Source organism: Hemicordylus capensis, chromosome 6 (assembly GCF_027244095.1).
Source record: "Hemicordylus capensis ecotype Gifberg chromosome 6, rHemCap1.1.pri, whole genome shotgun sequence".
Taxonomy (NCBI): domain Eukaryota; kingdom Metazoa; phylum Chordata; class Lepidosauria; order Squamata; family Cordylidae; genus Hemicordylus; species Hemicordylus capensis.
The window spans coordinates 47,699,494-47,712,937 of NC_069662.1; the positions used below are offsets into that span (position 1 = coordinate 47,699,494).

Genomic DNA, 13,444 nt, shown 5'->3' on the forward strand with positions numbered 1-13,444 from the left:
TCATCTGTGTGTGGAATGAGTCTTGTTCTGGGCAGCAGTATCAAGGCAGTGTTCATATGTGCATTCAGAGTGGGGCCTTCCTGATGCGACCTGAGTGGGATATAAAATTGACTGAATGGTCATAGAAATGTGTTAGGGAACACTGGTGTACACCCAGGTTAACACCAAGCATGATTAACTTTACATAGTTTGGAGCCAGGGTTTAATGCTAATTTGCAAACCCTGGTCAAAAATCTCATGGTTGGCATCAACTTCAGGGAAGATGTTGGCATTGAAAGGGGATTGGAAGGGAAACTTTGAGTGGAAGAGGGAGCCTGAGGGATGCTCTTGATTAACTGTCATTAAGAGACTGGGAAGGATTATGTTTGCGCTGAGATCTTAAGAAATGTATTATAAGATATATTTCGGTTGAATATAATGAGGATGGTGTTGGCTCTTGGCGATATTTAACAAATCACTAACGCTTGCAAGCAGTTCAGATGCAGAGCAAGGGCACAGAGTATGGTCTGTACAATATTATATACATGTGTGAAACCACATCGACGTAAGAAGTTTGCCTTGTATGAAGTCTAGTTCCATGTTTCTTTTATTACTTTTGAGACCAGCTCTTTCTTTTTGGGGTTTCTCCCCTGTTTCAGTTTGATGACTTCTCTCGAGAGCTCTGTGTCCAATCACTGCTGCAAATCATGGATATGTTCTGTGACCGGCTCAGGTAGGGAATGAGCAATATCTCTGTGCTTGCACACGTTGCGTCATGTCAGCTGGAGTGGGCAGAAGGAAGGTTGCAGTTAGCTGATGGGCTACCAAATGTCTGTGGTTTCTAGGATTCTTGAGAAGAATGCTGGACTAGGTGGGCCTTGGCATGATCCAGCAGGATACTCCTTATGTTGCAGACATAAGAGCATATACTCAAAGTCACGTAATAGTTTTGCCTTAATTGTTAAGAGATGTTGCGTATGTATTCTTTGACTGTAAGCATTGTACTTTTCAAACCAATTGATGGACCATAGAGATTCTAGGTAAAATAAATAAAGGATTACAGAAGCCTGAAATTGGCCCACTCCTGATGTAAGCAGTTACTGCTGCCACACGACTGGATGCTTCTTAGAATGTGCAGTCAGTCATTCCTGGTGATCATGATGCTGGAGTGAATGTGATTCCTTAGGTATTTGAGCCCAAGCCATTAAGGTCTTTATAGCTTAAAATCAGCAACTTGAATTGTGCTGGAAAATGATAGGGAACCTAGAAAAGCCCACTCTTTTATCTGTGGTAACTGCCTTCTGTTTTGTTATGCATTGGATGCCTTGGCCGTTGGCCATAGCAACAAAGAGACTATATCTGTAGGATACAAAAAAAACCCTATCCGTAGCGTATCTTGGTGTTTGGGGAAGAAGAGCCTCTTGTACAAAAAGAGCCAAGAAAGAAGTAATGTCACTACATGTACCTAGGTTACATTCAGTGTCTGATTTCACAAATGTTATCTTTATGACCCATGAGGACTAGAAACCTGTTCTTTTTAATTAACAAAAAGGAATTTGATTTAACAAGTAGGAAAATGGGAATTGTCAGGAATCCTGATTCTGTGCTGGGCACTACAGAGACTTTCAGGAGATTCCCAGCCTTATATGTAACTTATTTATCTCCGGCTTTGTCATTTTATTTTAAAGAGCAAAATCCATCAAAGGTCAGACCTTTCTAAAATCTGACAAAACTTATAGCTTTAGAACCCTTTAGATCTAACAGATGAGTGTGTTGGTGCAGATTAAAATGGGTGGAAATAGGAACTCTCTCTTCCTTCCTGTAGGAAAATAGAAACAATGAATATTAACCTGTCACTAGAATGCTGATAAACAGCTGTTCTCAGCCAAATGCAAAGCCCACTATTTAATCCTCTCTCTCGTTAATTCAATCTTCTGGTTTTTAATTTGATCAAAACCCTTCAGGTCTGGGATTATTTGTGCTGGTTGTGGTAGTGCTTGTCCCATTGAAAGGGTTCCTTCCTCAATCCTCATTGGCTTTCTGAGCAAACCATTTTAATCATAGGCTTGGATAATTTTCCTTTCCCCTTTTTAATTTATTTAAACAAAGGCAAGTACTGTGTGATTGTGAATGCAACAGTGTACACAGCAGTGCCACAGGGTGCAAGCCCCAGACGCTCAATTTCTTCCAGTCATAGATTTTGGTTTCCCAGGCTGATAGGAGAAATCTCCCATTGTTTTGTCCCTTCCTGGATTTGCTCTGAAACACCAATAAGAAAGGAGTGGACATAAATTATTCCTAGCCTCAGGAAGTTGGGCATTAGCTTTCCCTGAGCCTGTTGCAGGTACTGTTGTGATGGCAATACTAATACATCACATTATCTTGAGCTTTACTGTTCAAATGACTCTACATATGTTATCTCAGTAATCCTTAAAACAATCCCGTAGGATGGGTGAGTATTTCTCCTGTTGCAGATGGAGGGCTGAGGCTGTGTAAGCTCTCTGCTGCGTTAATGACAGAGATCTGATTTGGAACAGGGACTTCTGGGTCACAGCTCAGCAAGAACATAAGAAGATCCCTGCTGGATCAGACCAAAGGTCCATCAGGACCAGTATCTTGTTTCCTAAAATGGCCAACTAGGTTCCTTTGGAAAGTCTACAAGCAGGACATGCAAGCTGTAGCCTTCTCCCGCTGTTGCTCTTCAGCAGCTGTTGGAATGCTGCCTCTGAACCTGGACTTCCCATATTTCCAATATGCCTAGTAGCCCTCCATGGATTTGTCTAATCCCCTTTTAGAGCCATCTTAGCTGGCGGCCACTGGCCATCACCACCTCTTGTGGCAGTGAACTCCATACATTATTTGTTGTGTGAAGAAGCACTTGTATTTTGTCTCTCCTGAAATTTCTGCTGACCACTGCAGGTCACTGAGTTCTGATATTATGAGAGAGTGAGAAGAATTCTATCCATGTTCTCCACACCACAATTTTATGTACTTCCATAATATTCCACTTTTGTCACCTTTTTCTGAATTAAAAAAACACCCAATAGTTTAGCCTTTCTTTGTAGGAAAGGTGCTCCAGTTTTTTAATTGCTCTCTTCTACATTTTTTCCAGCTCTGCAACCTGCTGTTTTGAGATAGAACAACCAAAACTGTACATAGTATTTCAAGTGTGACTATTCTGTACATGGTTATCAAATCATTACAGTATCAGCAGTTTATTTTAAAGTCTTGTTCCTAAAAATCTCTGTCATGGGTGTGATGGTACCTACACTCCAAGCTCTGCCCATGAATGGTGAGGGTTTGAAGTGTACAAATGAGAGAGGGAACGTTTTGAGGGGGGTTTACAGTGGAGCTCCTAAAGAGCCTGCTGAGTTGAGGTGGGGCTGAGTGAAGGGAGGTCTCATTGCTGACAGTGGCCCCTTCGCATTCATATTTTGCCCTTTGTGTTCTTTTTCTTCAGTTGCCACGGCAAGGCAGAAGAATGCATTGGCCTCTGCCGTGCCTTGATGAGTTCCCTCAACTGGATGCTGCGCTGTGCCGCGTTCTACACAGAGAAGCTAAAGGAGCCGCTGGAGCAGGGAGCTGCTGAGAAGCAGCTTGAGATGTGTCTGAAGCGACTGGAGAAGGTCCTGGGCAGTACCAAGAACCGGGCCCTTATTCATATAGCCAAGCTGGAAGAGACACGTATGTGGCTCTTATTCATATAGCCTTATTGATTTAGCCAGGCTCGTGTGTGTGTGTGTGTGTGAGAGAGAGAGAGAGAGAGAGAGAGAGAAGATATATATGAATGAACATAGGAAGCTGCCTTCTACCAAGGCTGACCATTGATCCATTTAGCTTGGTATTGTTTATAATGACTGGCAGCAGCTCTCAAAGGTTTCAGACAAGAGTCTTTCCCAGCCTCACCGGGAGATGCCAGGGATTGAACCTGGGACCTTCTGCAGGGCTTGTGCCCAGGACTTGCCTGTATGTCTTCATTGGGAATCATTCTAAGAGGACACTTGTGTGGGCAAACAGTGTATGAAAAGGCCGTTCAGAAGCTCTGAGGCAGGACACCAGCCTCTTTTTGCCAGAGCTTCCAGTGTCCACGATTCTTCTCTTTTGCCTGCATGGGATGGGATTGCTACTTCCTTGCAAGGCAAGCCTTCACTCTCCTGACTGTTTTCCAAAATAACTAATCTTTACAAGTATTTCTGTACTCTCTCTCTTTTAGCTTCAAGATGGAAATAGCATACTTAAAGAATGAGGTGCGATCACACATGTTAATAACTGTGGTTGCACTGAATCTTGATGGAAGCCTCAGTTTGAGGAGGGGCCATACCGTAGAGGCAGAAGACATACTTTGCATGTTGAAGGTCCTGTGTTCAACCCCTTTGATTTCTAGTTAAAGGATCTTGGGAAGCAGGGTTGGGAAAGATCTTTGCCTAAGACATTGTAAAGCTACTACTGATTCAGATTTGACAGTGCTAGGCCAGATGAATCGGTGATCTGAATCGATAAAAGACAGATCCTTTTATCCTTAAAATCCAACCGAGTTTACATTTGTGTCTTGGACAGGTGAGGATGGTGATGGAGTAGAAAATTGGAGGAGAGCTGATCTTGTGGTAGCAAGCTTGAATTGTCTCCCATGCTAAGTAGGGTCCACCTTGGTTTGTATTTGGATGAGTGAACGCTTGGTTCGTGTTTGCCTATGTGAATGCTGTTTGCTGTAAGATATTCCCCTTGGGGGATGAGGCTGTAGCTCAGTGGTAGAGCATCTGCTTGCATGCAGAATGGCATCTCCAGATAGGGTGGAGAGAGACTCCTGCCTGTAACTTTGGAGAGCCAGTGCCAGTTAGTGTTGACGGTACCAAACTAGATGGGCTAATGGTCAGACTTGGTATAAAACAGCTTCCTATGTTCCTTGGTAGTAACTCTCACCCTTGCTTCCAATTCAGCGTAGTATTGCTTGTGGGTGAAAGCATTTTGGGATCTATTTCTTCCTTCCAGGTTTCAATCTGTTAAATGCTTTTCTTAATGTTAAAGTGGGGGGTGTGTGTGTGTGAAGTAGCTGAAGGGTCTGGCAATGGAGAGCTGCTGGAAGAGCCTTGTACAACCTTTGGGGTAGTCATCTCTACCTGTTCAAGGTGTGTCTCAGCTGAATGGAGGACCCTACCTGGTTGGAAATCAACCCCCTGTTTTTCCTCACTAGCTTCCTGGAGTGCAGTTGAACAGTCCCTTGCCAAACTAGGAGAGGGTTTGGGGCACATCAGCAACAACCTGTTGCGGAGCCAGGCAGAGGAGTGCATCGGCCTTGTCAAGAGGTAGGCAAGGAGAAGCTGAAGTTTGAGGAATGAATAGTCTTCTCTCCAAGTGCAAATGAAACTGGACCTTAGTATCTCCTCTTCTCCACCCCGCCCCCAATCTCCTTCACAGTGTCCCCACCATGCTGTCTGTACATTCGGAACAGCTCAACAAAACTGGCTTCCCCACCATCCACGCTGTGGTGCTGCTGGAGGGAACAATGAATCTGACTGGGGAGCCGCAGCCGCTGGTGGAGCAGCTCATGATGGTCAAAAGGATGCAGGTACGGCGGGACTAGGGAAGAGATGGCCTGTCTTGTGTCTTTCCCACTACTCTAGCCTAAACAAACAGCTCATCACATGGTGAAACTGTTCTGGTACAGATTGCTGGTCCATATTGCATGTCTGAATGCTCACCATTAGCAAAGCAAACCACCAACCCCTCCCCCCCCGCCTCCACCCTTTAAATAGATAGCTTGCATATCAAGGAAAGACTAGGCTAAAACCCTACTCCCTGACCTCTAGTCTCCTATTTTTATGGGTAGAGCAGGGGGTATTCACTCATGTGATCTGCCTGAACTGTACCTAAAGTGGTACAGCCCAGGATCGGTTTTGCCTTATACTGAGCTGTTTTTCTATGCTGGGCATCTGCTGTGCCTCTCTCCCAAAATGAGAGTTAAAATAATGGAAGTGTAAGGAGGCTTGAGCAGTAGATGGAGATGTCCACAGGCTATACATTGCTAGCTTCCTGTGATAAGTTTGAGTCTGGGATTACGGGGAGAGAGAAGGTATACCTGCCTTTTCCTGGAAACCTTTCCTGTGCTCTTGGCTGTGCACGACTGCAGTGAACTTCAGAGAGTTGGAAGCTCCCCTATTCTATAGGGAGTGCACCAGCATAATTCTTGATTCCTTGCCTTCCCAAACCCACAGCAGCCTTGGCTGTCAGCCAAAGCCCAAGTATTTCTGTGACAAAACCCTCCTCCTGCCTCCTATCGTGCAAACTGCTGACATTTCTCATCAGTGGCTTGCCTCTGGCTGCTGCCATTGGCAGATAATGAAGGCCTTTCAGATCTCTTTTTAATCAAAGACATGTTAGTATGAACTCTTTGTAGGAACTCAGACCTGCAAGGGTCCTGAGCCCAAGATGTTGGTTGAGGAATCCAGCTTGTGTGTTGCTACCCAGTTCTGGCTAAGGGAAGGATTTCTAGGGAGGACCAGAAAAGAAGCCTCTTAACACAGTTAGGCCAGTGTAGGCCAGGAGATAACTTTCAGACCTGGCTTGCTTGCTAGCTTGAACATCTAGGAGGAGACTGTTTTTGCTGCTTGTAGCTGACTGTGGTGTGTCTTCACTTTGCCTTGTCCCACCCTTATTAGGAACCAGATCTGAAGTTGTTAAACAGGGATCCACAAAGCTAGGCTTAGCCCATAAGCCAACGTTTTTTAAAAATAAAAAATTGGTGGTTGCCACCAATCCCTTCTCTTCCCTCAGATCCTTTTCTGGCACAAAGGCAGTGGTCTTAGGAGAGAAGTGAGCCTTCTGTCATTTGCACTGGGAGATGGAGATGGTAAGAAGGAGGGGGAGCCCTCTCCTACCGCTCAGAAAGGATTCCTGCTGTTTCTTACCTTCTCAAAAATGGCAGTGGAAGTGAGACCTCTGGTGAAGAGATTGATGTGGTGCCGGGTGTCCTGCTCACCTGAAGACTGGGGGCACTTGCCACTTGCGAACCGGCAAGTGGATTTGTAGATGCCTGTTGTTAAATTAGGATTGTTCAGCTGACATGTATTGATGTCAGCTCTCCTCTCTCAGCCAAACTCCGACTGGGCTTCTAGCCCCTGCTCACAGGGATGAATTGGGCAAGGGTGCATGGTCAGCAAGCATCTCAGGAGAGAGTGGGAGGCTATATTTCTTATGAGAGGTTTGTGGTCAATGGGTGATGGTGGAATGGGACAACTGGGGGCAAGGGAGACTTCATGATAGGCCCACAGATGTGCTACAGATTTCCTCCCCAGCCTATAATGAAGGTTGAGACCTCACTGTGTTTAAATTGTGTGTCCTGTGTAAATTCCTAAGGCCTGGTCTTGGTTTCATTTCTCCCCACTAGCGTATTCCATCCCCACTTTTTATCCTGGAAATCTGGAAAGCTTGCTTTGTGGGCCTCATTGAGTCTCCTGAAGGGACAGAGGAGCTGAAGTGGACAGCCTTCACTTTCCTCAAGGTAAGGTGCTCCTGGTCCTTGCACTAGGGAGAGACATTTGGGTTCTTTCCTTAGAAAGGTACCATTTGAGTTTATGAGCTTGCTGAGTAAAGGAGACTGAAGAGGCTGACTAGGTTTGTCATCATTGCAAACCTACAACATTGTGTACCCTGGCAAATGTGACTGCTGGTGCCCTTGTCCTTGGAACTGCTCATCTGTCACAAGATTTAGCTAATATGGCCTTAGCCCCCTGTACAAAGTTCCATAAAACTGGCTTAGATGAGGAGAAGGGGCTCCTCATAGGTCTTTGCATACCCCCCTAGCAAGTTTGACTTCATAAGCATTTGCTTTCCCCCCTCCTCTCCTGTGTTAAGTTTTCTCTTCTGTTTCCAGGCACTGCCCAGGCTTTAAACACTCCCCAGATGCTCTGAAAGCCCACAGACTAGCCAGCTGTAGACAATATTTCTGTTGCTCCAGCTCACACTGAGGCATGGCTCAGACTCTGCTTGCAGTTTCCCCCCTCTGTATTTGCTTGATTCTTGAGAAGGTTTCTAGCCCTAGTTTCTCTCTAGTCGGAGAGAATAACATGTGACCTGTGTGTGGAGAGTTCAGTCATTTCTTTCTCTTCTTTTAGCAAAAACTGTGACCGTATTTACAAGGTTGTCCTGTTTTCTGAGAAGCTGCAATGGCCTGAAACCTATTAGGTGAGATAGGGATGGAGACTGTCTCAAGTACATGACCCCTGAATGCCCCCGTAGAGCTTCTAAACTTTTCCTCAGAGGCTGCCAATATACAAAGAACTCTGGGGCTTTGACCAGAAACCACATGATCTAATGGACCTGAGGCTGTGTGCATTCAGGGCTCAGAGTCCCCTTCAGTCATGAAGAGCCACAGGTGTGTGCAACGTCAGTCCCTGTGATTGGCAGGCAAGCAGTATGAAGCCTCAGGTTTGGCCAGGCCTGGTGTAAATCCTTGGAGCTTGGCCTTCTGCCCTTGTCTGGTCAAGAGAGCACTATCTTCTGTCTGCTTTACTGCATTCCCCAGCTTCAGCTACTGACCTCGGGGACTGTGGCATGGAGAAAACACTCCTGTTCTGGACTTAGCTATGGCCTTCACTGGCCCAATTTAGCTGAGTTTAGGAACTTGCTTTAAAATAAAAAGGCAGAGAACCCCCAGATGTTGCAGAAGCTACAAAGATTTTTGTCTGTGGGGTTTTCCTACACACTGTGGTGTTAATACATTCAAATTCTTATCCATCCTAAACATGGTATTCCCTCTGTACAAAGTTCCCAGATCTCTTTGCTATGGGGGACTGATGCCACTAGCTGCCACTTGAAGTGACACAAAGCATGTATGAATCTTCCCAAGCTCTTCTTGCATTCTTTCCTGCTGGGTTGTCATCCTTGGCAGAGCCTGGAGGAGTTTCTGCATTTGGCTATATAATCCCCCCCCCCAGCTTTTTTTAAATGTAAACATAAGCCAGATGGCTCTGTCTTTCTTCTCCCTGGCTCTCTTGGTAAACACACTCTGACGCTGCTAGATTCCCCAAAAGAGACTCAACAAATTGCAACTTAGCATTCCCTGCCTGTTCAGTAAATCTCCGTGCCAGCTAAAGTACATCATGTAACCTATCGTCCATGCAGAGAAGAATAAATTAAGAAGTATCAGACAGATGGACATGTGCAAGCACAAACTAATCAGGCTAGAATGTTGTAGAACAAAATAAAAAGACACAACAAACAGTTAACCATTGGAACATATTACTGTGTGATAGTGTGAAGGTCAGAGGTGTCTAATCCTTTATGTAAATGTTGTACTTAAGTGTTTTTTTTACAACTCTTGTTTAAAAAGCAAGTTTAGGCTGAGAGAAACTGACTTGCTCAGCGCCATCCAATCAATTTCATAGCAGGGTAGGAATTTGAACCTCTCACCTTCAAAGCCAGTACACTCCACTGCACTGTTTCTGTTTTGTGAGAAAACTCCCTCTTGAGTTTGTAATTGGAACAAATAAGGCTAATTTATAGCTTTGCCTCATATGATAAGTGAATGCAAAACAATGTCTAGACTGTTGGCGTGGCCCTCCTGAGCGATTGGTTGGGTTAATTTGATGTCATGGAATGTTCGTAAATATTCTAACTTCTCCAGGTTAAAGGGAAAACCTTCACATGGAGCCTGAGGACAGAAGGGGCTATGTGTTAGGAAGGAAGAACAAGTGAACAGAAGCAGAGGAGCTTGGTGTGAAGAGGGCTGGGGGAAGGATTGCTCAGGCGCAGTGGTCTTTATAAATCAAGATGGTTGGAAAAACAGGACAGGGCAACCAGTGAGTTGAGAAATAGAACCAGGTGGAGGAGCCAGTGGAGGAGGCAGGGAATTGAGCAAAGGTGGAGCTAAGGAGAAAAGAGGCTGAAGAAAAGATGTGTACTATTAGGAAGAAAGTGAAAAAGTCAGAGTTTTGGGTGTCCAGGACATAAGACCTATTGGGCCAAGAGGGACAGTGAGACAGAAGACATGTTGATTTTAGGGTTCAGAGTTGGTTTAAATCATGAATCTGCTACAATAATTCATATGTTAGTAATCTCAAGTCTGGATTATATGGGGCTTTTGCTTTAAAAGTGTCCACAAATTTCACACTCCAAAATATGGTCACTAGAATTCTGTTTGGGACTGGCTATGTAGAGCAATATTATTTTTGTACTTTAAAAAACCAAACTTCATTACCTACCTATTTCTCAAGATAAATGACCTTAAAATAACTGTGCATATGCTGATAACATCTAGCCTTGACCACTGCAATGCACTTTATGTTGGGGTGCCTTTTTATATAGTCTTCATACAGAAACTGTAATTGGTGCAGAATGTGGAAGCCAGGCTGGTATCCAGGGCTACCTGAAGAGACTACATTACTACACTGGCTGCCAATTAGTTTCTGGGCAAAATGCAAAGTGCTGGTTATTACCTATAAAACCCTGAATGGCTTGGGCCCGGGGTATTTAAGAGAGCGCCGCCAACACCGCCTTCATGAAGCCCACCTCCTATTAAGATCATCGGGGAGGTCTGGTTGTGGTTACCACCGGCTCGTTTGGTGATGGCCAAAAACTAGGCCGTCTCTAGGGTTGCCAGGGCTCAGAACATGCTCCCACATGCAATCAGAACCTCCCCATCTCTGGTTGTTTTTATTTATATTTATTTATTGTTCAATGTATATACCGCTTTTCATTAAAATAATCTCAAAGCAGTTTACAATATAATTAAAACAATGCATAATTAAAATACAAAGGTACAGATGATCCCCAAAATCAAAATACATAATACAAAAGTACAGATAATATAAATATAAAAATAATTTCTATATAAAAATTTAATAACCCATAAACTAATGATAATAAATATCACAAAGCATCAGCAGTAAAAAAACAATACTCTTATTCAAAAGCCTGGGTGAAGAGCCATGTCTTTACTTTTTTCTTAAAAACTGTCAAGGAGACTGAGGAGTGGATTTCAACTGGGAGAGTATTCCAAAGCCTGGGGGCAATGACTGAGAAGGCCCTGTCCTGTGTGCTCAACAACCAAGCCTCTCATGGTCAGCACGTGGAGCAGAGCCCCCACTGATGATCTGGTCAAGCAGGCAGAAACCTTTTGGAGGAGGCAGTCCTTCAGATATCCAGGGCCCAAACCATTAAGGGTTTTAAAGGTCAAAACCAGTACCTTGAATTGGACCCGAAAACAAATTGGTAGCCAGTGCATCTCGTTCCCAGTGGTTGTAACATGGTCCCTATGGGCAGCTCCGGATACAATCCTAGCTGCCACATTTTGCCCTAGCTGCAGTTTCTGATTATTCTTCAAGGGCAGCCCCTTGTAGAGTGTGTTACACTCTACAGCCACGGCATGACTAGGGTGTAGGTAACTGCGGCCAGTTCTGCCTTCTCGAGAAAGCCCATCATGCTCTGATGATTTCGACATATGTTATCTTTTATCAGATCACGATTACAAGATCTCTTATTTATTTTATTTATTTATTTTAAAAACTTATGTACTGCCCAAACTTTTGTCTCTGGGTGGTTAAAATAAAACAATTAACACACATAAAAGTTAAAACAAATCAACAGTTTTAAAACAACCGTAAAATTAAAACGGACAATTTTTAAAAGGTGAGAAAGCTTGTGGTTGAAAAGATGGGTTTTCAGGTGTTTTTAAAAAATTGCCAGAGGTGGGGAGGATCGTATCTCAGCAGGGAGCGCATTCCACAATCTCGGGGCAGTGACCGAGAAGGCCCATTTCTGTGTAGCCACCAAACGAGTTGGCGGTAACTGGAGACGGACCTCCTCAGATGACCTCAATGGGCAGTGGGGCTTGTAGTAAAGAAGACGCTCTCTTCAATACCCAGGACCTAAGCCATTTGGGGCTTCATAAGTTATAACTAGCACTATGTATTTTGTCCAGAAACCTATTGGCAGACAGTGTAGCTCCATCAGTAAAGGAGTAATGTGGTCTCTCCAAGATGACCTAGAGACCAACCTGGCTGCTGCATTCTGAACCAACTGAAGTTTCCGGACTACGTACAAAGGCAGCCCCACGTAGAACACATTAGAGAAGTAAAGTCTGGAGATTACCAACAAATGTACCACTGTTTTGGGGTCATTGATCTCAAGAAACGAGCGCAGCTGATAGAAAGCATCCCTGGCCACCGCCTCAACCTGAGAAACCAGGGAGAGGTGTGAATCCAGAAGTACTCCCAGACTGCGAACCTGTTCCTTTTGAGGAAGTGTGACCCCGTCTAGAACAGGGAGATCAAAATTGTCTCTAGAGTTCTGACCCCGCACAATAAGTACCTCCGTCTTATCTGGATTCAGCTTCAGTTTATTCTCCCTCATCCAGCCCATTACTGCTTCCAGGCAGGCATTTAGGGAGGATATGCCAGCTCCTGGAGAGGTTGAAATGGAGATGTAGATCTGGCTGTCATCAGTGTACTGGTAACGCCCAGCTCCAAATCCCCTGATGATCTCTCTCAGCGGTTTCATGTAGATGTTAAAAAGCATTGGAGAAAGTATGGAGCCTTGAGGAACACCATACTTAAGCTCAGGTTTCGAAGAGCAACAATCTCCAATCGACACCATCTGGAATCTGTCTAAGAGGTAGGAGCGGAACCACTGTAAAACAGTGCCTCCCACCCCCAACACCCTCAGACGTTCCAGAAAGATACTATGGTCGATAGTATCGAAAGCCACCGAGAGATCCAAAAGGACCAACATAGTCACACTTCCTCTGTCAATTCCCAATTGGAGATCATCCATCAGGCCGACCAAGGCAGTCTCCACCCCATAGCCCACCCGAAAACCAGTTTGAAATGGATCTAGATAATCAGTGGAGAGGCAACCACCTGGAGCCTGGAGCTGAGAGGCAACCACCCTCTCAATTACCTTGCCCAGCCATGGGAGGTTGGAAACAGGCCTATAATTGCTCAACTCTGAGGGATCTAATGCAGGCTTCTTTAGAAGAGGTCAAATGATTGCCTCCTTAAGACATGGAGGCATCCTGCCCTCCCTCAGAGAAGCATTTATGATTTCCACCAGGCCGCCTACAACAGCCTCCCTGCTAGATAGAACAAGCCATGCTGGACAAGGGTCAAGGGAACAAGTGGTAGGACTCACTGCTCCAAGCAGCTTGTCCACATCCTCAGGAGTCACAGACTGAAACCGACCCAGTCGAATCACATAAGAGGAGTTGTTGGCACCTCCAGTTCAGACATCAAGTTAATTGTGGAGTCTCCATCTAAGTCGGTCCAAATCCGAGAGATTTTATCTGCGAAAAACTCTTTAAACACATCACAGCGGATAACTGATGACTCCAAATTCTGGTTCAAGGTGGGGGTGGGGGGAAGATACTAGTCCCTTCACAACCCTGAACAACTCCGCTGGACGTGAATTCGCAGAGGCAATACGGGCAGAAAAGAACCACTTCTTTGCCACATGTATTGCCTGAGCATAGATC

The 13,444-nt window shown here is 44.8% G+C and overlaps 1 protein-coding gene across 7 annotated transcripts in view; it reads left to right on the plus strand.

Annotated features, from left to right (window-relative positions):
- MED24 (mediator complex subunit 24) overlaps positions 1 to 13,444 on the plus strand; it is a 154,632-nt gene that overhangs the window by 15,650 nt on the left and 125,538 nt on the right. For all 7 annotated transcript variants that reach the window (XM_053259100.1, XM_053259098.1, XM_053259097.1 and 4 more), the window contains 5 exons: positions 639 to 712; positions 3,440 to 3,663; positions 5,171 to 5,282; positions 5,395 to 5,545; positions 7,364 to 7,477. In XM_053259100.1, coding sequence (XP_053115075.1) covers positions 639 to 712; positions 3,440 to 3,663; positions 5,171 to 5,282; positions 5,395 to 5,545; positions 7,364 to 7,477 — 675 coding nt within the window. The remainder of the gene's footprint in view (positions 1 to 638; positions 713 to 3,439; positions 3,664 to 5,170; positions 5,283 to 5,394; positions 5,546 to 7,363; positions 7,478 to 13,444) is intronic.